Below are 26,177 nucleotides of genomic sequence, written 5' to 3'. Positions count from 1 at the left end.
TTCCTGTTTTATGTTGTCGGATAAGGGTGAACCAAGTTCCTACCGTAAACGCTGTTATTGGGTCAGTCTTATCTTTAAAGCAAGTGGGGAATTCTTGTGCACTTAAGAGTGTTTGAATCTGGCTTCCCTGAATATAGGTTTTAATTTTTTTTTTTTTTTTTTCCATTTTGAGGTTATACTTACATCAACATGTCAAAGGTCGAAGCGGGGCGGCATAAAGATAATCCCTCATATTTAGAAGTGCCAGCCCACCTTTATCAATTGCTAACTGAAGCATAGTGTACTGAATTGTAGGTCTCCATCCTGAATGAATCTAGAGATAAGCCCATCCCAGATGTTAAACTGATTTTGTGGTACCTCTACTGGCAAGTATGGAAATAGATACAATAGCCTTGGCAGCCATGCCAAAATATTTATTTTCATAGCACTTATCTCACTGCTGAAATGTACTGTTTAAATGGACCATTGCTCAATATCATTTCTTATATTTTGGTTAATATGATTGTATTTGGCCCCATGTAACTTAAAAAGACTTCCTGTTTTATATACACCCCCCCCCCCCCCCCCCCCCCCCACCCCCTTAGTATCATATTGATGTAGATCCTGTGGATGTAGATAGATGACTTTAGGTCATGCTGTTACGTAAGTTCCTGAGAAAGTGTTAAATAAAATAACAGAATTTGTGTTTTTGGAACATTTAAATTTGTGTTCCGCAAAGTAAGCACATTTTTCCGAGACTTTCATCAGTTTTGGAAAAGATGTCTTGGGTTCGGTCAGGTAGATCATGACGTTATCTGCTGAAAGAATCATTTTAGGTTCTTTGGCCCCTGTGGTTTCTCCCCGTATATCCCTTTCTTGTTGAGTTGCATGAGCAAGTGGTTGGATATACATGGCAAATCAGACTGGGCTTTACACAGCAGTGCTGTCATGTCCCCCCTTCTCTAAAATAAATTTGCCTGATAAAGATCCGTTGACTTTTACTCTTGCAGTGGGCTGCTGGTAAATTGCTTTGATACATTTAATTGATTCCCCTTTAAAGCCAAGTCTCTCTAACACTTGATACAGAAATTCCCAATTAACTTTATCAAAAGCTTTTTCTGCATCAAGACTTATCATAGCTGCAGGTTTGTTTTCCCTTTGTTTTCCTATCAGTGATATGTACTGTTCTTCTAATGTTATCCTGTGTTTGTCAGGGTTCAACGCATCTACTCTGATCTTCATCAGTTAAATCTGGTATTAAAGTCTCAAATCTTGTAGAAATAATTGAGGAAATAATTTAGAAAATAACTTATGATCTACATTTAGAAATTGTAATTGAAATGGTACAGTTGATAACCACTTCATTCCCTGATGGGGAGAGCCTGTTCTCTCCAAGGTTCCAGTTGAACGTTGTCAAAAGTATTGGACTCAGCTCTTCTCTACATGTTTTGTACCACTCTGCTGGAAACCTGATACCACTTGGGGCTTTACTGTTTTTAATTTGCCAATGGTTTCCCTGACTTCTTCTAACATTATTTCTGCTTTGATATTCTAATTTTGATTCTATCCAATAGAGGGTAAATCTCAAGTTATGGGGGGGGGGGGTGGATTCTCATTAATTCTGGATCTACATCAGTTATTTGTGTGTACAATTCTTTATAATCATTTTGAAAGATATGTTCTACATAGTTTGGTTCATCTTTTATCTCATAGATAGTGTTTTTTTCAGCCTGTTGTTTAACTGACTGCAAAGCAAGTAATTTACTGGCCTTAGGTCCCAACTTATTATATGGCTACTCCAGGAAGCCGTTCTCTCTTGCCTTTCTCTCCATCTCTTGCCCTGGTATCTCAACCATCTGTGTCTGCTAAAGCCTCTTTTTTACTCTACTGCAACTGTACATCTCCAGTCAGCTTTACATATCCTTTATTTATGAGACTTTACAAACTGTAAGGGTCTTAGGATCTTCTAAGGGTCCATGTTCTGATCTTTTTTTTTTTTTTAAATAATGCAGACCAATCAGGATATTGTGTGTTCACCAAAACTGAAGTAAAAATGGTTTACTTCACTGTTTCCTAGTCTATTGTTACTGTTCTCTATGTCCTTGGTGTTTTGTTTTTTTTCAATTTTTAATCCAGCATTTGCACCCCTGACTATATGCATTCAACCAGTCAACTGGTCCAGGCCATGACTGGTTGGCAATAACACTTGGTTAAAACAAAACAAAAAAAAAAAAAAACGTTGGAAGCCCCTCAGGGCTGGAACAGGGCAGGACTGGGATTGTGTGTAAACATGCAAATCCCAAATGTTGTGCATATTAACTATCGTGTGGTGTTAGGGGACAGCTGGTGCTGGTATTTAGCAGAAAGTGGGGATAATTAGACTCTGAACTGTGTGAGCCACAGAAAGTACCAGGAGGGTTTGACAGTCAAAGTAAAGAGAATTAAGGCTCTTTTCCTCCGTAGGAGGATTTGAATTGGTAGCACATTTTTATCTGTTCAGTAAAACATAATACCTTATTTTCAGAGACCATCTCTTGCATTTTGTATTATGCTATAACGTTAATATTGTATGAGAATTTGATGTGCTGTCTTATCGCGTATAAAAAAAAAAAGAACATAAAAAGAACAATTCCACATTTCTGTAGGTACCTGGATTTCAAGGTGACCCTGAAAAGTATGGATTTTTTTTGAGGGGTGTAGTTTGCGACTGCTTGCAACCTTGGATGTGACTCAAATGGCACAAGGCCATCTTTTTTTTCCCTTTTTTTTTTACTGTCTTTTGTTTGTAGATGTGTCATTTGTCTTCTGTCAGATGGAAGAAAAGAACCTGTTTGCATCTTTTGTTTTCAGAAAATGCTCCTTTGGCATGGAAAACACCTTTTTTTTTTTTTCCTCCATTTGCTTTTTCCCCCTCTGTTCCGTTCCTGTCATGTGATGAGAAGATGGGTGGAGCTAAGGTTGAGTGGAAAACAAGAATGTGTGTGTGTCTGCATGTGTGTGTGTGTGTCTGCGTGTGTGTGTGTGTGTGTGTGTGTGTGTGCGTGTGAGTGAAGAGCACCTTTTCACTATGTTAAAACACACACGTGAGGTAGACGTAGGGAGCTCTTATGGAAGATGTGCTGAAGTCTCGGAGTTGTAAAAGGCGCCTCTCCAGTACCTGGCTCACCCTCTTACTGCTCTGTGTTTTTGTTTGACGCTCTCTGGATGATTGTGCGACACACTGTGACAGAGTCAGGTGCTCTTCAGGCACTCACCCCGCCCACCTGTCACTCATGTCCCTGGATGATACGAGGGCTGGGGTGGGGGGAATTGTTACTATGGCAACAAGGGAAGAGCAGTACTAAAAATTTGGATAAGGAAGGGCATCCACCAGATTTGAGTCTGCTTACGGTGTGTGTATGTGTGTGTGTGTGTGTGTGTGTGTGTGTGTGTAATATGAGGTCTTGTCTCTTAGTGTACACAGTGGAAGATATTTCCAGTTGATGTCCTTGTTTGTTCAAGCTGTTCAAACATTACACGCATACAAGGTTATCTTGAAAACTCTGGTAAGGGGCAGCAAAATATTAAAATGAATCTGTCTTCAGAGACTGCCAGTGTCTTCATGGTCTGGCTTCTGTATCCTTAAGTTCTCTTTACCCCACTGTACAGTGCATAATTCATTATAATACTTAATAAAAGTATCTCTGTTTTGGTGTGTCAGTCACAGAGAATGTATTTGAGTGGTTTGGCGTGCTCTGTAATGTAACATGTAGACTGGTGTAGAGACAGAGGGTAGTGGAGAGAGAGACTTATTCTTAACTTGGTTCTCCTGTAACTATAAGACAGTCCCTGCTTCTTTGTATGACCTTCAGATTCTGTATTCTGTTACCATGGTTAGTGTGTGTGTGTTTGTGTGTGTGCATCTATGTGTGTATGGGTATGTGTGATTATGTGTGTGATTATATGTAGCCAAAGATAGGTTCATCTAAGCATTATTTACATGCACGCAAGCACGCACACGCACACGCACACACACACACATACACACATCCCTCCATATCAAACAGTGGAAGGATTTATTGACAAGGCAAGAACTCTGAGGACCCAGAGCAAAAGACACATTAAAATTCTCTCTCTTCCGTCTCTCTCTCCCTCTACCTCTCCCTCTCCTTCTCGCTCTCTCTCTCTCTCTCTCTCTCTCTCTCTCTCTGGTGGGTGTGATTGGGAGTGATTGTGTACACACATGTTTTCTCATGAAAGACAGAAGGAGAGTAAGACAGGGATAAGGAGAGTGAGGGAAAGGAAAGACAGATAAAAAGAGGTGGAAAAAGAGAGAGAGTTGAAGAAATGTAGTCATGGATATAATCAAAGAGAAGTGATTTTTCAGAGAGGTTTGATGGTGTAAATGGTGTATTCCTTCTGGCATGAGACTCTTTTCAAACATATACTCAGGGTTCTTCTTTCACTTCAGAGAAAAGCCTGTCCGCACAACGGTGATACTAATTCTACTGATGATGATGATGATGATGATGTATCGTTGTTAATAAGGATGACGATGATTAAAATGAAGACAGTGGGGTGCATAGGGTTGGCACCAGCCCCAGTGACACGGTCCAAATAATTACAATTCTGATTTCCAGTGAGGCCACGGGGCCTCTGTCTTTCTCCTCTTTTCCTCCCTCTCTCCTCCTCTCTCTCCTGCATACGTCAGGGTTGTAGAGCTGAGTGTGATAGCGACGGTTTTAAGCAGTAAATGGGTCGGAGAAGGTGGAGTGGGTGTCTGATACAGAGACAATGCTTGAAACAGCTTTTTTTGGTGTTTTTTTAATGTGCTTCCGCATTGTTTTTTTTTTTTTAATTTGGGTAGAAACAGCAGAGTGTATTTATGTTTGCATATGTGTTTCTTTTGAGGAACGGAGCTCGGTGTAGCAGGATAAAATGTGCTGAGATAGATTTGTATGTGTGTGTGTGCGCGTGCATGCGTGCATGTGTGTGTCTATGTGTGTGAGCTGATTATGTATGTTCTTTACTCTCATCGACATTCCCACAGTGAAGAATGTGAAAATGTTTAAATGTAGCCACAGGGTTTCAAATTTGAGAATGTATGTTTCTCTCTCTCTCTCTCTCCCTCCCTGTTTGTGTATGTGTGTGTGTGTGTGTTGTGAGTGTGTGTGTTTGTGTGCGTGCGGATGGGTGCGAGTGTAAATGTATGTGTGTGTGTATGGGTGTGTGTGTAGTTTGGAGCGATTGAGTGGTCCACACAGACAGAAGGCGGGCAGCTGAAAATCGCTCAGCCTGCTGGGTGGTTTTTGGCTGCTAAACAGAGAGAGAACCCCCGCATCTGCCGAACTGTCAGTCCATTCCTCCTCCTCCCCCTCCCTTCTCCCGCTCCTGTTCTCCTCTCCTCCTCTCTTGGCTTGTTGGATGGGAGGCTGTACAGATGGTGTAAATGTGCACATCATCATCTGTTGGCTGACACCTTGCTACTTCCCCACAGTAACAGACACCAGTACTGCCTCACCCAACCCTCTCACTCACACCTCGACCCTCACACATTCACTGTCTACGACGTGTCTCCGTCTCTCTCCAGTCTCACTCAGTTTCTCTCTGTCTCAGACACACTCACACACACACACACATGCGCACACGCACGTGCTTACACTCACACACACACACATGCGCACACGCACGTGCTCACACTCACACACACACACACACACATGCGCACACGCACGTGCTCACACTCACACAGACACAGACACAGACTCAAACACACATTCACTCACACACACACACACACACACACACACACACACAGTCACAGACACACATGCAGTCACACACACACACACAGACTCAAACACACATGCACTCACACACATACACACACATACACACACAGACTTTCTAAATCCACTGCTTCCCTGTTCATTTTTTCACTGGTTTGAGGTGATGGGTAAAAAGGTACCATTCATCTTCATGTATTCCCTGCGAGACCTAAGCTGAATTCATGGATGAATGACACATGAATGTGTGTTCAGGCTTTTTGGATTATTGATATATTTGTTGTTGTGTTTGTTGTTGATTCTTTTGTGAAAAATGCATGCACTCAAAGGAGGGTATTCCAAAAGGCATGGTTAATCAGTTAGCCAGATAGCACAAGCCAAAAAGACAATACTGTCTAGCTGGAATGTTCTTTACATTGGAAGCCTTTAACTTTTGGTTATCTAAGTAACTGAAAAAATCCTGCTTTGTGGAATATCCCCCGGTTGTAAAGTACAGGAAATGAACATAGAGACCCACAGTGACCTCAGACTTTGTTGAATGTGAGAGAGGGAGAGAGATAGCGATCAAACGAGTGTGTGTGAGAGAGAGAGAGAGAGAGAGAGAGAGAGAGAGAGAAAATGAGGACAGTGAGGCAGGGAGGAAGATAGGGGAGATATAGGAGAGAGGGATACAAAGAGAGAGAGGGAGAGAGAGACAGAGAGAGGGAGGAAGACAGTGTGGCAGAGAGAGAAGGAGAGAGAGAGACAGAGAGAGAAGGAGAGAGACAGAGAGAGGGAGGAAGACAGTGTGGCAGAGAGAGAAGGAGAGACAGAGACAGAGAGAGGGAGGAAGACAGTGTGGCAGAGAGAGAGAGAGACAGAGACGGAGAGAGAGAGAGAGAGAGAGGGAGGAAGACAGTGTGGCAGAGAGAGAGAGAGAGACAGAGACGGAGAGAGAGAGAGAGAGAGGGAGGAAGACAGTATGGCAGAGAGAGAGAGAGAGAGAGAGACAGGGAGAGGGAGGAAGACAGTGTGGCAGAGAGAGAGAGACAGAGACAGAGAGAGACAGAGAGAGGGAGGAAGACAGTGTGGCAGAGAGGGAAGGAGAGAGAGAGATGAATGGATTGTTATGCTATATGTGATGTGATGAAAGGATTGTGGCAGTGAGCAGAGGAGAGGAGGGGGCGTGGGATTAACTGTTGCGTTAGAACTGAGGAGGAAGGCAGGTCGTTATTCCACGGGAAATGTTTGGATTAATATTCAGATTGAACGCTGGTGCTGTGACTGATAGAGGCTGTACGGCTAATCTGAGAAAATAAATGATCGTGGAAGTCTAAAATCTGCTGTGTGAATTGTTCTCGTTTCGGTTGAAGCTCATTTCACTTTCAGGCCAACGTATTGTTTAAAATGAACTGTTTGTGTATGCCATTTCTGTTACCTACATGTACGTATGAAAATAAACATCAAATGCAAGGGTTTATGTCGACTCCAGAGGTATTTGTAGCTCACAAAACTCTGGTCTTAGCTTAGAAAAGAAAAAGAAAAAGAAAAAAAAAAGAGAGCATATTTCAGATTGATTTGTTTTGCCAAGCTGTTACGACACTGTCTGACAGTGATTATAGCCCTTTGTTCAGTGACCCTGTTATTATAAGCGCACAGTCATATAAAAACAGGCATTTGAGTTGGAGCAGAAGAATGTTTGAGAAGCACGTGTATATCAGAGGACCGCTGCACCCGCCCTCATGGATCAATAACTCTTTAAAAAGATCAATCAAAGTCATCAGTACTGCCATGCTCTCTGGAGACCCACTGAGCACTGCGATACACCACACTGAGCTCTGTGTGTATGTGTGTGTGTGTGTGTTTGTGTGTGTAACATGCAATTCTTGAATGCTCTATGCTTGCTCTGGTATTTTAATGGTATAGAGATTAAGGCTGTACAGTGCTTTGTATTGCTTTGGATTGAGATTTAATCATTTGAAGCACCCCTGGAAGATAATGAGGATTACATTATACTTGCGTGAGATACAGGCAGCCATTGATATTTGATATTTAATGATTGAAGTATTTTTTGGTAAATGATGTTGTATTATTGGAATTAGTGATGCATTTCGTTGGTTAATTATATTGCTCTGTGTTGTAGTGTTTCTGCCGGGACTACTTCTACCACTTACTCTTTTTACAGACTTTGCCATGACTGAGTTCACTTTGTGTGTGTGTGTGTGTGTGTGTGTGTATTCTAAAGGGTAATGACCATTCAGTACTGCTGCGAGATCAGAGAGTGTGATGGATGTGGTTGTCATGATAACCCAGGGTGTAACCATGTTGTCGTGGAAACAGTGCTGTGGAAAGATCTGTCTTTGACCTAACCTCAGAAAGTCATTGTGAACTTTGACCTCCCATACCTCTTTGTTATAGCGGTTACTAACACATCTTACAGACCTCACCCCGTTTTCTCTCATCTCTAACATTGTCTTTTTCTTCTCTTTGTCTCATCCTCTTTCTGTCTCTTTTCTACCTGTCGCTCTCTCTCTTTCTCTGTCTGTCCTTCCACAGTAAAACCATTCAGGTGAAGATTATTGATGATGAGGAGTATGAGAAGAATAAAAACTTCTTTCTGGAACTTGCTGAGCCTCGAATGGTGGACATGAGTTTACAGAAAGGTATGAGATTTTAGCCATATCTCACACACGCACGCACACACACACACACACACACACACACACACACACACACACACCATACACTCACAGACAGACAAGACTCACAAACACACACACACACACACACACACACACACACACACAGACAAGACTCACAGACACACGCACACACACATACACACACCATACACTCACAGACAGACACACACACACACACACACACACACACACACACCATACACTCACAGACAGACAAGACTCACAAACACACACACACACACACACACACACACACAGACAAGACTCACAAACACACACACGCGCACACACATACACACACCATACACTCACAGACAGACACACACACACACACACACACACACACACACACACCATACACTCACAGACAGACACGCGTACACGTTCACAGGCACGCACACAGACACACACACTTTGCTCTCCCCTGTCTCCTCTCTCTTTCCATCTCTTTCTCTCTCTTTTACCCTGTACCCATATATCTCATTTCCCTCTGTCTTAAAATGTGAAGTAACCCATGGCAACAGTTCTCTGACAGGGAGAGTGTACAGCCATCAGAATTTAATACTGGAGCGGTTACAGGTTTCCTAAGGTTTTGGGGTTTTTTTCTTTATAAACACATGAAGATCTCGTAAAAATTTCCAGTCTTCCTGACTCTTGTGCACTCACAGTTGTTGTGACATGATTCTTAGATTGCTGTAAGGGAGGAAGCATGATTTACTCGACTCTGTTCAAATAGTATGCCTGCATCTTTCTGCATTATGCTCATATATTATGGATAAAACTATGATGCAGTATGTAAACAGGGTTTAGGAGGAAATTGTAAAGTGATAAAACACGTCCAGACTGTAGTAACAAAACAAAGAGACTGAATCATATGTGTTCCATTAAACAGCAAGTAGATACTCTCTGGAGGCAAGTGGTGTGTGTGTGTGTGTGTGTGTGTGTGTGTGTGTGTGTGTGTGTGATGTTCTCATTCCTTTTTTGGAAAAATAGTTCCTTTGTTTCTTGTGAAATATCAGTGATGTTTTCAGTGTCTCTGGTAATGGGAAAGTTTCTCTTTAGAATGAAAAGCAAACAGTCTGAATGTCTGCTGAAATTTCTGGTTTGTGTGTGTGTGTGTGTGTGTGTGTGTGTATCTGGTAAAGTTTTCCTGGCAGCCTTTTTCTTAGTCGCCTGGAGACCTCAGACCCTCAGTTTAGAACTAAATATGTTGTCATACACGTTGTATTCTTTGATGTTTTCTGTGTGTGTGTGTGTGTGTGTGTGTGTGTGTATTTCTGCAGCAAAATGAAAATATCAACTACATCAGAAAAAAAAAATCTCCAAATAAAGCCACATTTAGAATTTGGCTTTTTTTCTTTTCTTTTCCCTCCTGAGTTTGTGTGCTGTTGGCTCTGGTTAGCCCTGTGTCGGTAATGCTAACTGAAAGGGACCTGACAGGCATTTTCTTAAGAAGTGCACACTATTACCTAATATGGCTGTTATCTAACCACACCGGAGGCGAAGGGCACAGAGCAAAGCTGACTGAATGTAACACTTCACGCCGTCTTCAAAGGCTAGCGCTCATTAAACTCAAGATAGCGCGGACAAAGCTCTCCTTTCTCATTTCTACCTGATGCTAGCCTCGCTTTGTGCGTCGCTCTCTCAGTAGCGCTCACTCAGTTTCTTTGCACATGAAGTGAGAGTTACTTGGATACGTACCTCCTTGTGTTTACAGGAGGAAGGAGAAAGAAAAGACTAGAATTGTAAGAAATAAGTTTGGTTTTGTTGAGGCTTCTTATGCCATACTGCAAGAAAACTAAGAACAGAGCACACACATGCCAGTTCATGTGTAACTGCAGTAATGTTCAATCAATAACATCTTGTCATTACTGCAGTCTTATTAAAGCTGATCAATCTTAATTAACAAAGGCTTATCAAGGCTGTGCTTTCTTATGAGCGAATTTAAGCACAGTGGCATTACAGTAGTAAAGTCATGATACCAGCCCTGTTGTTAGAGCCCCGGTCTTGCTATAGGAGGAGAGTCTTGTTAGAACAACACATTTTCTTTAGAATAGCAAAGACTCCTCGGAATTGCATGGCCTCTGTGGAGCACCAGAGTCTTGTTACGTTTTCGACATTTGTTAGAGCAGGCCAAACTCTCAAGAACAGCACAGTCTAGTTAGAGCAGTCTCATTAAAGCAGCCAAGTGCTGTTGAAATCGATTCTACCTAGCTCTTAATCAGATCAGCAAAAAGGTGATGTGATCATGAGGTACGCTAAAGCTGCAGTCGTTACAGCTTACCGTACCTGTGTGTTGAAAGATAAGAGAGAATTTGTCAAAGATTCGCAAGGTGAAGGGTCTGAACCTGGACTATGATGTGTTGTTAGCCAAGAAGACCACACACACACACACACACACACACATTCTCTCTCTCCCTCTCTCTCTCTCTCTCCCCCTCTCTCCCTGTCTCTTCCTTTGGAGTTGTTTACTGCCTGTCTCACTAGTGCCCTTCCTTAAATCACACGGATATGGTCAATACCTTCTGCACCTCTGGCAGGCATCAGCAACCACACAGGTGCTGGGGACTGGGAATCGATGTGTGTGCGAGTGTGTGTGTGTGTGTGTGCGCGTGTGTTTGTGTGTGTTTTCAATGTTATTGTAGGGATACCATCTCAAGTAGAAATATTGCTTAAGATGACATTTTCAGACTTATTCTGTGAGATATGAAAGTATTACAACAGGCTGAAGTGTGTGTGTGTGTGTGTGTGTGTGCGTGCGTGCGTGTGTGTGTGTGTGTGTGTGTGTGCGTGTGTGTGTGTGTGCGTGTGTGTGTGTCTGCGCGTGTACTTATGAAGAAAAACTTCACACTTTACTGCTGCACAGCATTCTCTAAGGAACATCCCAAACCCCAGTACAGCAGTAAACCTGTAGAGCAGGGTTACCCAGAGCATGGCCTGCTGGCCACAGTTGCCTCATGATTGCGTTTTATTTGGCCTGTCACACTGTTTGCCAATTACATCAATACTATTACTGGTGAAATTGAAAGAACATTATGTAGAGCTGTGGTTTTCTCACCTGATCCACTGGCAGTCACCAGCTTTATGTGAACAGATGCAGCTTCAGGTGCTGGATTTAGGTAGCTACGTACTTCATAATAAAGAAATATAACTAGCTAACAGTAGATAACAACATGCAACCAGATGGGCTCAGTGTTTCTCTCTAAAGCACCGCTTAAACAGATAATTGGCAGAATAAAACAGAGAACCAGAGCAGTTTACCTTGTCTACAGTCAAGCCGTTATTATGTGGACAAGCACAACGCTCACTAACACTCACAAAACATGTTAGCGCTATTTTTGAAGCACTCTCACAATGTGTGTGAAGGCAAAAAGAGCAGAAATGGTCAGGATATATCAGATTCTATGGGTTAAAAAAAACAAACAAACACAAAATGTAGCACATGACATCATAGACATTGTCAAGCCTGTCTGCTCCCCATGCCAAAGCTTGTTTGGTTTTGTTTTGTTTTTTTCACTCCAATGGACACATCGTAAGACATTCTTGGCCAAGAAATTACTCTCTGATGGGCCTTGCTCTAGGCATCATCATAAACACTGTTATCCTACTTGCAGTCTGTTTTATTAATTCTGGCCAGAATGTACCACCCGATTACATTTTTGGCCCAACGAGCTGAAAATTTTGGGCAACCCCCTGATACTTGTGTGGTGGCATAGCAGTGTAACATAGCATAAAACGTGCGACGTTTGTTTATTATTATGTTTGTTAACATGTAATAACACATGTATTATTCCATTCATATGTAATATGGCCTAATTTACAACAAAAGAACTTTTAAAATAGTACTGTTCTACTGGGCAAAAAAATGTTTATTGTATGCGTTATGCTGGTGCTGATTCTTGAATTCTTTCTTTGCAAGAGAATGCAGTTTGTGCGTTCTGTGTTCAGCTACCTCTTTTACGTTTACACAGACTTGTTTTGTTTGAGGCCTGTGAGGAGAAAATATCAACTATTTATTATTCTGATTGAACACAGTTTCTACTCAGCTTTCTTGGACCACACACACACACACACATACTTCTTGGCTGAAACGCTTTGTTCTTGGTGGACCTCAGCGTTGAAAGATGAGTGATAAAGGGTTTTGTGAAGAACACTGACATTAGCCACTGATGTGTCAAAATCTCTGAATCATTGCCAGATTCTTTTATCCGGAGGATAAAAAGACCTCCATCTTCACATCAGCTTCAGTGTATTTGACAGTGTTGCATGGTTTTAGAGACCAAAGCTCAAAACTGACATTCCTCACTTAATGTAGAAGTCTTTGCTGTTTCTTTTTTTTGTAAATACTGTCACTCCCCTTTCACCGTACGAATCTTTCTAAACCAATTTTAATGCTGTGTTTTGCACTGATCTGCGTGTGCTACATTTATCAGTGCGCACTGAAAGTGCAGTTCTTTCTTCCCTCATGGTTTCAGTGTAATAGTTTTGTAAATCAACTTGTGTGGGACGTATACACCCCAGAGTCTATTCTGAGATCAGTTTGTGTAAAGTGGATGGCTTACTCACTGAGTGTTAAGGGTAGCACTAAATCCTATGCTTACAATACAGTGAGACGTGTTTTAATCAGCTATTGGTTCATTTTATTACTGATGGAGTCTATTTACTGGATTGTGATAGACCTTTTTTTAGCTTTTGGTTCAAGTATACCAACAATAAGTGAGTTTATTACAAGAAGGGCTTCCTCCAATAAAATATCAAAATTGCACATGAACAGTTGTTATACATTAATTGCTTGGCAACTATTAATAAAAAAATTATCTTGATTATCTTGTGGGCCATCATAATGTCCCATTTTAGTAAGTTGGCCATTTCTGTGTATAGATATGTACAGTGAGGGTGTGCTTTTACACATGGTGATGTAGTTTAAAAGGGCATTCTCAGGCTTAATGGAATTTTTTCATCTTTTATGCAACACTTCCACTCAGCAAGGACTATCTCGTCCACAGCAGTATTGCAAAGATAGTGACTGAGTAAATGTGAGTGTATGTATGTGTGTGTGTGTGTGTGTGTGTGTGTGTGTGTGTGTGTGTGCATGCGCGTGCGTGTGTGTGTGTGTGTGTGTGTGTGTGTGTGTGTGTGTGTGTGTGTGTGAGAGAGAGAGATGTATGAGTGAGTGCGTGTATATGTGTGCGTGTGTGTGTGTGTGTGTGTGTGTGAGAGAGAGTCTGTGTGTGTGTGAGTCTGTGTGTGTTTGTGTGTGTGTGTGTGTGTGTGAGTCTGTGTGTGTGTGTGTGTGTGTGTGGTATCTCTGTCCTTGTCCCAGTATTTCAGTGTTGAGCATGCAGGGTGAGAGATGAAAGCCAGCTGTCTCTCTCTGTTGGTGCAGTCACCTCTGCCTGTACCCAATCTATAATTGTTTACATTCACCTTACTACTACTCAATATATATAACTATACCCAAATGGATATGGGGAAGGACTAGGTCTCCCCAAGAACACACAGACTCTTGTATTCTGCAGTACTGCCTCAATGTTGTGGCCTGAACTGCCCTCCATCTCTGTCTGTTGCAAGCCCTAAAATACATTTTGAATTTTGTACATATGTTTGGCTTAAAATCATAAAAAAAAAAACTGCCCAGTTTTGTAGATGCCATTGCCATTATAAAACCCTTATGGTCAGTGATACCACATAGTTACTGATGTACCAAAGCTTTTGGTTCAGTAGCCACTGGAGGGTAATGCTGAGTTTACGCCGGGACGGCACTTTGGTGTTAGTTTGAAAAGAAACCAGATCAATGAGATGAGTCTGGATCGTGCTGTAACCCTGGAAACGAAACTCTTCAGATGATCCCTGCATCTTTTGAACAATCCCACCTTTGAAAAGTGATCGGTTATACCTGAGTGTTTAAAAAAAAAAAAAAAAAAAATCAACGAAACGTTGTTGACGCTCCAAGCATCGTCTGCAGAGTTCTAAGACGAAGCGTCCCAGACAGAGGCGTTTTTTTTTTTTAAAGAACTACGAATATAATCAATGCACACTGGCACGTTTTTTTTTGGTGTTTGCGTCTAACTAACTTTTTGTTTTAATGCTGCTGATAAATCTTTTAAAGACTCGCTTTATTTGAAGTTTTACTTTTACGTACGCGCTTGCGTCACATTCAGGAGAGGGGAATGAATAAAAGTTCTTTATTCTTTTTCTCCCATTAGACAGAAATCAAATAAAAAATTAAATCCTGCTTGTGTCGTCCACAGGCACTGCAAGTCCTTTCTTGGCTTTACTTTCAAAGTTCACAGTCTTTCCATAGAATACAAATGACACGGTTCATGCTTAAAAACCATGGCGGATAACTTGAATTAGACTGCTGCAGTAATGATACCCCCACACACACACACTCATGCAAACACACACACACACACAGGGTTGGAAATGATCTTAAAGACAAGATAATTACAAAAAGACAACAGACACCCCAGACAGCTTCACTACAGATATAAAAATCTGAGGGTCAAGGGTGAGACCAGTGCCTCTTTAGGCCGGTTTGGCCGGCAGATCCAGCACTAGTCAGTCAGACAGCATTGCGATATTACAAACATCTTTTGTGTTTCGGGATTTCCCACAGTCTAAAATAACATGCTAATTACACTTAGTACACATTTAAATGCGACAGGACTTTATTTGTGTGAGTCTGAAATCTTGTACTGTGGGATTTTGGTATTTTGAATAGAATCAGATTAAGCTGCTGTCCCACTGTAGATCCATGCAGGGGCAGTTGCGGTGTATAAGAATACAATTTCTCATTCCACCCTTTCTCTATAAATAGTGGATGAATTCTGTCACATGAAATATTTCAAATCCGTCTTTTTCCATCAGTATTATTCCTGTGTCATTCACCCACACATGTGAAAGCTTGCATCTGGATGAGAGTTGTAACACCGTGTGCGCATGAGTGTGTATGTGTATGTGTGTGTGTGTACTGAGGGATGAAGCCAATGAGTGGGGGCTATAGGCCAGAGGGGAGGAGAGCAATCAGGAGAAGTGAATCATCCAATCACGCTCCACCACTGATGAGGAGATGAGAGAGTCCTCAAACGCCAGCTGACAGCTCCTTCTGTAAAACACCAATGTAAAGAATGTGTCTTTTTGTGTGTGTGTGTGCGTGTGTGTGTGTGTGTGTGTGTGTATGTTTCTGCATCCTCTTCCTCCAAAATACGGGTCTGATTTATTCTGCGAGCGCTATTCTTGGAATAGTGGGGGGGGGCTGTCTCATCGGAATGGGCATAACTGTCACTTAGCCAATGACACGAGGGCTTACAGAAAAAAAGAGAGCTACACAATCCCATTACACACAAAATGGGGAGATTAGATTGTTGTCTAGTAACCGTAACCATGACGACATCTGTCTGCCGAAGCCAAGGTGCGATAGATTTAAATTGAACTGTTGAATTTTGAGCTTCGAGTAGGGAGTGGGGCGGGGGGGGTGGAAGAGAGAACAAAAAATTTTGTGTTCAGAGAGAGAGAGAGAGAGAGAGAGAGAAGGAAGAAAGGAGAAGAACTTACGAGAGAGTGAGAAAGAAAGGTGCAGGGGGAGAGGAGAGCAGAGAAGAAAGACAGACGGAAATAGAAGAATTTCAGAAAAGAGAGGGGAAGAAAATGAAGAGGGTTTATCTCTGATAAGATGTGGAGGGATTGAGAAAAACTGAAAACCCACACAGTGTGGAGAGAGATGTGTAAAGCCTAAAATGACGATGAGAAAAGAGACAGAGAGAGAGTGAGAGAGAGAGAGAGAGAGAGAGAGAGAGACAGAGAGAGAGAGAGAGAAAGAGAGAGAGAGAGAGACAGAGAGAGACACAGAGTGAGAGAGAGAGAGAGAGAGAGAGAGAGAGAGAGAGAGAGGAGGTGAGATACGAGGGCCGAAATTTCAGGAGCTGATGGGGCTCTGTAGCTCTGTGTTGCTTAATGGAAGATATTTCTAATATATCATCTTATTATTCTCCCTCAACATGGCAGTCAAATCTCCCATCTCGTTATCATGAAACACCACAGCGAATAAATACATTCGCTTTTTGTCGTGAAACAACACTCGTGCGCATTTCTCAAACCCTTTCCCTCAAGCATCACGAAGAAGCGGACCAGTCTCTTCGCAAAAGATACCATTTGACTGAGGGAGGTCTCAAACACACAGGGTTAAAATCCAGGGATATGCTTTCACTTAGTCAGATATTTGCATCGCTACCGAGACAAATACAAATGCATCTCCCGTCAGACCCGCGCTGAGAGCCACACTCAGTGTGACGTGTTTTATTTCTGCTTTGTAAATCCCAGTGATGTGCCTCTTGTCTGAAGTGTGAGGCATACACTGAGAGTGTGTAATTTAAGACTGTGTGGTGTGTTGTGATGTGCTATTGCCAAAGGGCAGCTCCTCGCACGGTGCTAATGAACGTCACAATGTAGTCCGCATGCATTTGTGCATTGCACGTGAGTGTGAGTGTTTTTGGGGAACGTGTTTGTCTCTGTAATTGTAATTGGGTTAGTATGTGGCAAGCATAACACACCGGCGCTGTATGTGTGTGTAATTTGTTAGCCTGCGTGCGTGTGTGTGTGTGTGTGTGTGTGTGTGTGTGTGCGCGTGTGAATGTGAATGTGTGTGTGCGTGTGCACATGTGCCCATGTGTGCGTGTGTGACTTTAGCAGCTTTGTAATCAGTCCTGTAATTTTCTGTTGCTGATGCTGTAGGAGATGCTGAGAGGCTGGAGGTCGGAATGAATAAACAGCCTCGTGACAAAGTGTGTATATGTGCATGTGTGTCCACAAATATATGTGTGCCTGTGTCTGTGTGTGTGTGTTTTGTGTGCGCGTGTGCATGCGCTTGTGTGAACTGGGTTGGATATATATTAGTCCTTAATGAGGAGGTGTTTTGTAATTGTGGCAGTTGGGATGTATAAAAGGCTCCTTAACGAGCTTGTGTGAGTGTTTTTATTTGTGTGCGTGTGCGTGTGTGTGTGTGCGTGTGTGTGCGTGCGTGCGTGTGCGTGTGCGCGTGCGCGTGTGTGTGCGCGCGCGTGTGGGTGTGGGTGTTTTTTTGGAAGCTGGATTGAAAAAGCAACCTCTTACTATGGTGCACTACCTGGTTTCTACCACACTGGATCATCAGGAGAGATTACAGAGCTAAAATCAGTAAGAATTAGAGAGTGAGACAGAGAAAGAGCATGTTTATATGTAAGTGTGTGTATGTGAGAGGGAGAGACAGAGAGGGAAAGTGTGCACAGGTGAAGGCTGGTATGTGTGATGTAAAATTAGACATAGATCCCATTATAAGTGAGAAATACATCATCTTGTTCCAAGTCGTTTTACATAAGGAGCTCTCATGTAATCTTTTCTACCCATACATTCACATTTTCACCTCATCTCTGTACTGCAGTTATCATAACAAATATCAGCAGACCAAAGAGTACATTTCTTCCATATCCAACAGCAGGGAGTCACTGCTGAAAGCATTGCCCTGTTATGATTGCACAGAGAGAGAGAGAGAGGGAGAGGAGAGAGAGAGAGAGAGAGAGAGAGAGAGAGATGCGTGTGATATGTGTCCTCCTCTCTAAAGAGATGTAATTAGACTGAAAGAGAGAGAGAGAGAGAGAGAGAGAGAGAGAGAAAGAGAGCAAGAAGACTATGCTTCTGAGTGAAGATGGGCCTGATTAGGCTGTTTCTAGAGGAGTGGAGAGGTGCTGATTACCGTCAACACTTCTCACCTCTCTCTCTCTCTCTCTCTCTCTCTCTCTCTCTCTCTTTCTCTCCCACCCCTCTCTCTTTCGTTTAATTGCTTAACTCATTGTAACACTGTGGACTATTAGGTGACAGTCACACGGATACATGTCGTCACAAAAGACTCTATGTAACAGTAGAGAATGAAATGTATTTTACTGAAGTCTATTTCTGTGTTCTCGTTCGCATGGTTGTATTATAATCTTTTACTGTTTTTACTCTGTCATTTCGTTAACAGCTCACCTTAGCAGTCCTGTGTCTCTCTCAGTTAGTGCTGGTATTATTGTAAATAAGTAAAGAGTACTTGGTAATATCCTATGCATCACTGATGGATGGATGGATGGATGGATAGATAGATAGATAGATAGATAGATAGATAGATAGATAGATAGATAGATAGATAGATAGATAGATGTTTTGGAGAAGTTGTGTCACATTTGCACGTTGCTGTAAACACATCGAGATCCTCTCGGATGTTATATCTGTGTAACAAAGACAAGCCAAGTGAAGTCAGTGACAAGATTAAACCTCCCTATGACCTATGGCTTTAAATTCCTGTCTCAAGATTGGCGGTATGCAGGTGGCTCCAGGTAGAACTGCTACACTGTTGCAGTTAACTGTTCTAGGAGTGAAGTTCATTGTAGCGTCTGACTCCCTATTGGCTATCTGATGGAGAATCCATCGCATCTACACGTGTCACTTAAACGTGTCATTTATAGCAAACCAGGGTGGTTGGACCACTCTGAAATTTGACATCAGAAAACTGGGTTTTGTGTCCAGGAGTGTGTAATGGCTATGAACTTAAACCTAAACTTGTAGTACATAATAAAGTGGCAGTCAGCTGTTATTTGTTTTCATTTTGAGACTTAAGAAACAGTACGGTTTCTACCGCACTTTGCGGTGGCTTAACAGCGTGCCTTAATAACTAAAATCTAAAATTCAAATTTGTAATTTAAATAAATTGAGTTACTCGGTTACAATAATCATCATCCATTTTCTCACGCCGTGATTTCATTTGGAGTGTGATACCACTTAAAGTGAGAAATTTTATTGTCTCCCATTCACAAGACACCATGAAGAACACACTAACGTGAACTAAGCCAAGACCTATGATGGAGACGAATTGTGTGGCGATGGTGTAAAGCCAGAAGGAAACAGTTCCGTTTCCCTGGGGTGCTAAGGGTTTGGTTCCTTTAGCATTTTAACTCCTGTCTAAAATATCCGTAAGTAACGTCCCTGACATCTAGCTTTCTCTACAGTCACGTGACCTCTGCCGTCGAAAAGAAATGTCATTATCTCTGACCTTAAAGAGAATCAGCTAAATTCATTTTCTCGGAGATGGTCTTCTAATCCTTTACACAGTATGCTCCTGGAATTTTGCTCCAGTTTCCCCAGTTACGCCGTAGCGAAAACGCGTGTCTCCATTTGTCATCGACGTACCGAATAATTAGGGATGTATCAATGCGTATGCGTTTTGTTCGGTACATATGTCTTAGACGGTCACGCGGTGCACCTTTCATATGAAACCTTCCAGCCAGTCACTACTGAATCATGCACCGTTCCCTTTCTGTTACATCATCACACCACATCCCCTCTCTCACCACCATCTGAATGACATTTCTCTTCTTTTCCATATCTCCCTTCATTCTGCTCTCTCCATCTCTATCTCCCTCTACCTCTCTCTCTTTCTCTTTCCCTGTCTCTTGCAGCTTTGTTATTAGCTGACGGTAAGTAAATCTCACTGGCTTATAGCACATGTTCTTGTGCCTGCTACTTTGCACTTGGTTTGGTGTGTGTGTGTGTGCAGTGTGTGTGTGTGTGTGTGTAGTGTTAGGGAGTGTTTGAATCCACATTCACATTCTCCCAGCTTTTGTGTGTGTGTGTGTGACAGTGTGTGTATGTGTTGTACGTACAGTCTGAATAGAGATGAATATTATACGTGTGTTGTTTGCATGTCTCATACATATATACATACAAATGAGCCCCATTTACTTACATTTGCACACGTTAATATTATTTGCATGTATATTCCCATCCTACAGCATGGCTGTTAAACCCTACATCTACCCAGTTCACAAATGTAACATGAACTGATCTAAATGGAATGTTTTGAGAAAGTTGTCAATATTTGTAGATATATGAAATATGCTCACTAAAAGAGTAGGAGTTTTACCTTTGAAGGCTCAGACAGTGGTCCCCATAGCTCTGTAGGTTTGCCTTTGGCCTTTTTGTGCTTAATGATTGATTCATAGCCTAATCTGCAGATTAATTAATCATATAGATATAAATTATGTCCTAATGTCACAGTGAAGGAGAAAAGTGCTTGATAGGAGTCAGGATAAGAGCCTGCTGTTCAGAAATGAGAATTTTAATTACCTTTCTGATGAATTTCTCCCTTTTTTTTTTTGGCTTAGCTGAAAGAGAATGTCACGTTTCAGGGGGGAGAAAGTTGCCGAAATGGCAGTTCAATGAGTCTGTAATCAATTTTTTAGCGAGGGAGAGTGTGTGTGTGTGTGTGTGTGTGTGTGTGTGTGTGTGTACATGCATCCATGTGTGTATGGTGTGTGTATGTGTGTGAGTCTGTGTGTTTGTGTGTGCATGTGCGTGTGTGTGTACATGCATCCATGCGTGTACGTTGGTGTGAGTTTGTGTGTGTGTGTATGTGCGTGCGCATGTGCATGTGTGTGCGTACACGCATCCATGTGTGTACGTTGGGGTGTGTGTGTGTGCATGTTTGTGTGTGCATGTGTATGTGTGCATGTGTGTGTGTGTATGTGCGTGCACGTGTGCATGTGTGTGTGTGCATACATGCATCCATGTGTATACATTGGTGTGTGTGTGTGTGTGTGTGTGTGTGTGTGTATGCGTGTGCATGCATGTGTAAGAATCAGTGGTAACAGGCTTTAATGGCTTTATTAATATTTAATGCCAAATGTGTTGGAAAAGAAGACAAGAGCTAAAAGCTCATATAATAGATGACACTGTCTGAACCTCAAATGAGTGGAAGGGATGAGTCTAAAAGACACTTAGAGAGCATTAATAGCAGGGAGAGAGGTAAATTTAGAGAGAGAGAGAGTGTGTCTGGGGAATAGAGATAACCGCTAGACCAGAACTTGATGGTCTGGTTCTGATCCAATCTTTGGATCATATTTGGTCACTCTCTGTCTTTGTGAAACTGAATGGGAATGAGCCTTGGACAGCTCAGCAGGCAAATGCTACTCCACTCCGGGCTTCATCACTCTCAACATGGGTATCAGTGCAGCGTGTGGTCTGACCAGCTACTGTGCACAGTGGAGGTTCTCCCTAAAGGCAGTCTGTCACATTAGGGAACGCTTAATAGGATTAACTCTCACTAACCACTGTAGTCTGCTCTTTACACTCAAACTGCATGTAGAGGTGTGTGCGCGCATGTATGTGTGTGTGTGTGCATGCGTGCGTGTGTGTGTGTGTACGCTTGTGACTACTTGAAGAGGCGTGACTGACAGCAATTTTCAAGCACTTCTCACATCTTTTCAACAGTGACCGTATAATGCAGATGCTTGAATGTATGAATAGTTCCTTGAGCAGTTCTGACATGCTGAACTAAGGACTCAGTGGTGTGTTGTGGGGACACTTGTTAGGCGTCCATGCCGTAAAAATCCTTCCCCCATGATTACAGCAGGCTACCGCTGCCCTGCTTGCTCCAGTAAATGACAAGTGAAGTGAGCTATAACATTTTATATTTTACATCTTATCCTTATTCCTCTCTCTCTCTCTCTCTCTCTCACTATACCCTATACAGATGTACCAGAGAGGAAGTTGACATCAGAGGAAGAGGAGGCCAGAAGGATCGCAGAGATGGGAAAACCTGTCTTAGGAGAGCACGCCCGACTGGAGGTTATCATTGAGGAGTCCTACGAGTTCAAGGTGAAATGACTCACGCGAGGTCACACGGGGACTGATTGCCTACACAACGTTAGCAGAAACAGTACTGCGTGTGCAGCACTGTTGTAATTTAATTGCTCCTCAGCACAAGCTAATGTAGTGAAACCTCAGGAGAACAGCAATTCGTATTGTCTTAGTTACTGGGTACTTTGTTTCACTGCCATCGTGTGGATTCTTATAGGAACTGCATTTATTAGTTTTCTCGTATCTCTCTCTCTGTCTCGCTCTTTCTGTCTCACATACTCTCTCTCTCTCTCTCTCTCTCTCTCTCTCTCTCTCTCTCTCTCTTTGTCCTACACAGACACTCCTGCATTTCACTGATGTAGCTTCCTCTCTTTGTGTGTGTGTGTGTGTGTGTGTGTGAACACAGAACACAGTGGATAAGCTCATAAAGAAGACTAACTTGGCTTTGGTAGTGGGCACCAACTCCTGGAGGGATCAGTTCATGGAGGCCATCACTGTCAGTGCAGGTAATTACCACTAGCAGTGTCTGCACTCTAGAGGGCAGTGGTGAGCGCAAAGCTTTCAGGAACACAACAGTCTCTCAACAGAGAAAGAGCTGGAGTTTTTTTTTTTTTCATATAGTTGGTTCATGTGTATATTGGTCTGACATCAGAGAGCTGCAGAATTAAAAAAGGGAGGGGGAGAGGAGTGGGCAGTGGGGTGTTGTGACCCAGTTCAGTCTTATCTCTGACTCAGCTCACACATACACACTTTTGACTGCTTACTTCCTCCCACTCTGCTGCCCCATTGTCACCACAGTTACACACACGACACACACACAATCTCTCTTACAGCTCTCTCTCAACATGTTATTATCCTACACACACACACACATCATAGTTTTCCTCAGATCTTTTGATAGCATTTACATTTCTTTTTACTCTATCACATTAAAAACACACATTATCCACAGTCTTACACTGTGCACTACCCCCCCCCCCACACACACACACACATACACACACACACACACACATGCACACAAACACACCCACACACACACACCCACACACACACACACACACACACACATACACACACACACACACACACCCACAGACACTTACACTAAACCCCTTCAAGCCCTGCATTCATCACTCTGATGGTGAAATATATGAAATCCAGGGGCTGTGCTGATTTTTTCATGAGGCTCTTCTAAAAAATGAATGTGCTTCACTCAGCCAGTCGTTTCGAATCACCATGACGATTAGGCACCCTAAAGGGGCCCTCGACAGGCCCCTACTGACCCCTAGGAGGAAATTTGTGGAGTGCAGCAGCATCAGAGGGATTTAGTGGTATTAAAAACAGTCACACACAACAAATCTGACCCTGTTAACTGATCGGAGAGTGTGTCAAGTTATGGATTATTTAAACAGCTTTTAAGGTTCTATGTGGTTCGAACTCACCAATGTACATAACGTGCTCAGATCCTTTTAAAACAGTGCCTCGAAATGTGAAATCTCTACAGCGTTGGTTGTGATGAATTCTGAAATGAAATTAATGAAATGTGTGTGCTAATGTGATTATATTACATATCTTTTATTTTTGTTACGCCTGCCGTGAATTAGTTGTGAGCTGAGGAGAGCAGTCTGTGTATTTTTTAAAAAAATGCCATGACAGAGGCAACTGCTTCTCTGTATAAGGATGGTTAATAAGTCCTACCATAGAGAAAGTAAAAATGCAATAAAGCGTGTATGTGAGAATGATCTTATTTCTTTCTTTTTCCTGCCCCCCCCCCCCCCACTACAATCTATCTCTCTTTTTCTGTCATGTTCTGTGTGTGTAAACTCTACTGTTTCTTCTTTTACTTTCCCTCCTCTCTATCTCTCTCTCTCTCTCATTCTCTCTCTCTCTCTCTCTCTCTCTCTCTCATTCTCCCTCTCTCTCTCTCTCTCTCTGTCTCTGTCTCTCTCTCTCTCTCTCTCATTATCCCTCTCTCTTACTTCCTCTTTTCTGTTCCTTTCTCCATCCCCTCTCAACATATCTGTCAATCTGTCTCTCTCTCTCTCTCTCTCTCTCTCTCTGTCCCCACTCTTCCCACAATTCTCCCTAGGAGATGAGGATGAGGACGATACAGGGGAAGAACGACTCCCCTCATGCTTTGATTATGTCATGCACTTCCTCACCGTTTTCTGGAAGGTTCTGTTCGCCTGTGTACCACCCACGGAGTATTGGAACGGCTGGGCCTGTTTCTTTGTTTCCATTGTGATCATTGGCTTACTGACAGCCATTATAGGCGACTTAGCCTCGCATTTCGGCTGCACCATAGGCCTCAAAGACTCGGTCACCGCCGTGGTGTTTGTGGCGCTCGGGACATCCGTCCCCGGTCAGTGTGTGTGTCTGTGTGTGTGTCTGTGTCTGTGTGTGTGTGTGTGTCTGTGTCAGTGTCTGTGTCTGTGTCTGTGTCTGTGTGTGTGTGTGTGTCTGTGTCAGTGTGTGTGTCTGTGTCTGTGTCTGTGTGTGTGTGTGTGTGTGTGTCTGTGTCAGTGTGTGTGTGTGTGTCTATGTCTGTGTCTGTGTCTGTGTGTGTGTCTGTGTGTTTGTGTATGTTGATTGCATACAACACAGCTAAACCTATATTTATCTGAGTGACGAAATGAGTAAATCCACATTATTTTGTCTTTTTTTTTACCTGTCATAAATATTTCAGAAAGCCACATGAGAGTAGACGGTATGGAAATAAAATGTCTTGCTATCTCTCTCTTTCTCTCTCTCTGTCTCTCTCTCTCTCTCTCTCTCTCTCTTTCTCTCTCTCTCTCTCTCTCTCTCTCTTTCTCTCTCTCTCTCTCTCTCTCTCTCTCTCAGACACCTTTGCCAGTAAAGTTGCGGCGGTGCAGGATACTTACGCCGACGCCTCCATCGGTAACGTGACGGGCAGCAATGCCGTCAACGTCTTCCTGGGCATCGGCATGGCATGGTCGGTGGCCGCCGTTTACTGGCACATGAAAGGCAAGGCCTTCTACGTGCCCGCCGGATCGCTGGCGTTCTCCGTCACGCTTTTCACCATATTTGCCTTCCTGGCAGTGAGCGTGCTACTTTACCGACGTCGGGCCCACATCGGCGGAGAACTGGGAGGACCCCGTGGGCATAGACTCCTCACCACCGCATTCTTCTTCAGTCTCTGGTTTCTCTATATCCTCTTCTCCAGTCTGGAGGCCTACTGTCACATACAAGGCTTTTAGAGAGGAAGGGGGGGAAAGAAGAGGAAGAGGGACTGATAAATGAGAGGTTTAAAGTAAAAAAAAAAAGAAAATGAGGTGAGAGGTAGAGAAAAGGGTTTTGGAGTGGTTGTGCGATAGAGGACGGAGGTGATGAGAGGAGGTAGGGAGTGAAATGGGAAAAAAAAAGGGGGAGCGAAAATCATGCCCTCTCTGTTCCTCGTATTTATTAGAGCAAGCCGTAAAGCCGACGCAAGGGGTTTCCATCTCTCTCTCGGTGCGACGCGAAATTGGGTGTAGTAAAAACAAAAGAATGACATGACAACAGTCTGTACAGAGAGAAAGAGAGGGGGAGAGAGAGAGAGAGAGAGAGAGAGAGAGAGAGAGAGAAATGCAGTCTTAACCTGAGTCTGAGCTTTCAGAAGTCTATATTTTTTCTCAACACCTGATGAGAAAGACATTTTTCTAATGAAGTATTTTGGGAAAAAAAAAAGACTTAATAAAAAACAACAAAAAGAGGAATCAAAAAAACTATTTTCTGATCTACTTAAAAGGATAAGAATACTATTTCATCAGATGAAAAAAATATATATGAATATATAAGAAGCATTGAGTGACAATTGTTGAGTGACAACTGGATGGACTCATAATTGTTTATTTTTAAAATTTGCATCGTTTGGTAAGGAAATTCAAGGGGGTTTCAGATTGCAGATTACGGACTTGCAATGAAGAGCAACAGATCAAACCATTTCAGAAGAGAAAAAAAGAAAAGATGGAGAGAAGAGGAGGAGGCAGAGGAGGAAGAGAGAGAGCAAGGATAACATGAACATTTGTCAAACTGCCCTGAACATTTCTTCTGTGATATCTAACTATCTATCTTCAAGATTTCCATATTTTCTGTATATTTT

General features: G+C 42.6%; 1 protein-coding gene across 12 annotated transcripts in view; it reads left to right on the top strand.

Annotated features, from left to right (window-relative positions):
• Positions 1-25,293, top strand: part of slc8a3 (solute carrier family 8 member 3) — a 52,736-nt gene extending 27,443 nt beyond the window's left edge. The window contains exons 2-8 of one of the 12 annotated variants that reach the window (XM_030771784.1): positions 8,280-8,364; positions 16,265-16,321; positions 19,719-19,721; positions 21,983-22,090; positions 22,479-22,578; positions 24,165-24,437; positions 24,917-25,293. In XM_030771784.1, the coding sequence (XP_030627644.1) occupies positions 8,280-8,364; positions 16,265-16,321; positions 19,719-19,721; positions 21,983-22,090; positions 22,479-22,578; positions 24,165-24,437; positions 24,917-25,293 (1,003 nt within the window). Of the gene's footprint in view, positions 1-8,279; positions 8,387-10,650; positions 10,668-14,957; positions 14,986-15,446; positions 15,461-15,875; positions 15,889-15,942; positions 15,989-16,057; positions 16,085-16,258; positions 16,322-18,273; positions 18,280-18,435; positions 18,442-19,718; positions 19,722-19,893; positions 19,912-20,365; positions 20,396-21,524; positions 21,546-21,965; positions 22,091-22,478; positions 22,579-24,164; positions 24,438-24,916 lie in introns of all 12 variants that reach the window. The other 11 variants (XM_030771782.1, XM_030771786.1, XM_030771789.1 and 8 more) reach the window with 11 other exon arrangements.
• Positions 25,294-26,177: the final 884 nt, after the last annotated feature.

The sequence above is a fragment of the Chanos chanos genome, chromosome 4 (genome assembly GCF_902362185.1).
Source record: "Chanos chanos chromosome 4, fChaCha1.1, whole genome shotgun sequence".
NCBI classification, from domain to species: Eukaryota; Metazoa; Chordata; class Actinopteri; order Gonorynchiformes; family Chanidae; genus Chanos; species Chanos chanos.
The sequence above is the reverse complement of the archived record's forward strand: the minus strand, read 5'-3'. Positions and strand labels throughout refer to the sequence as shown.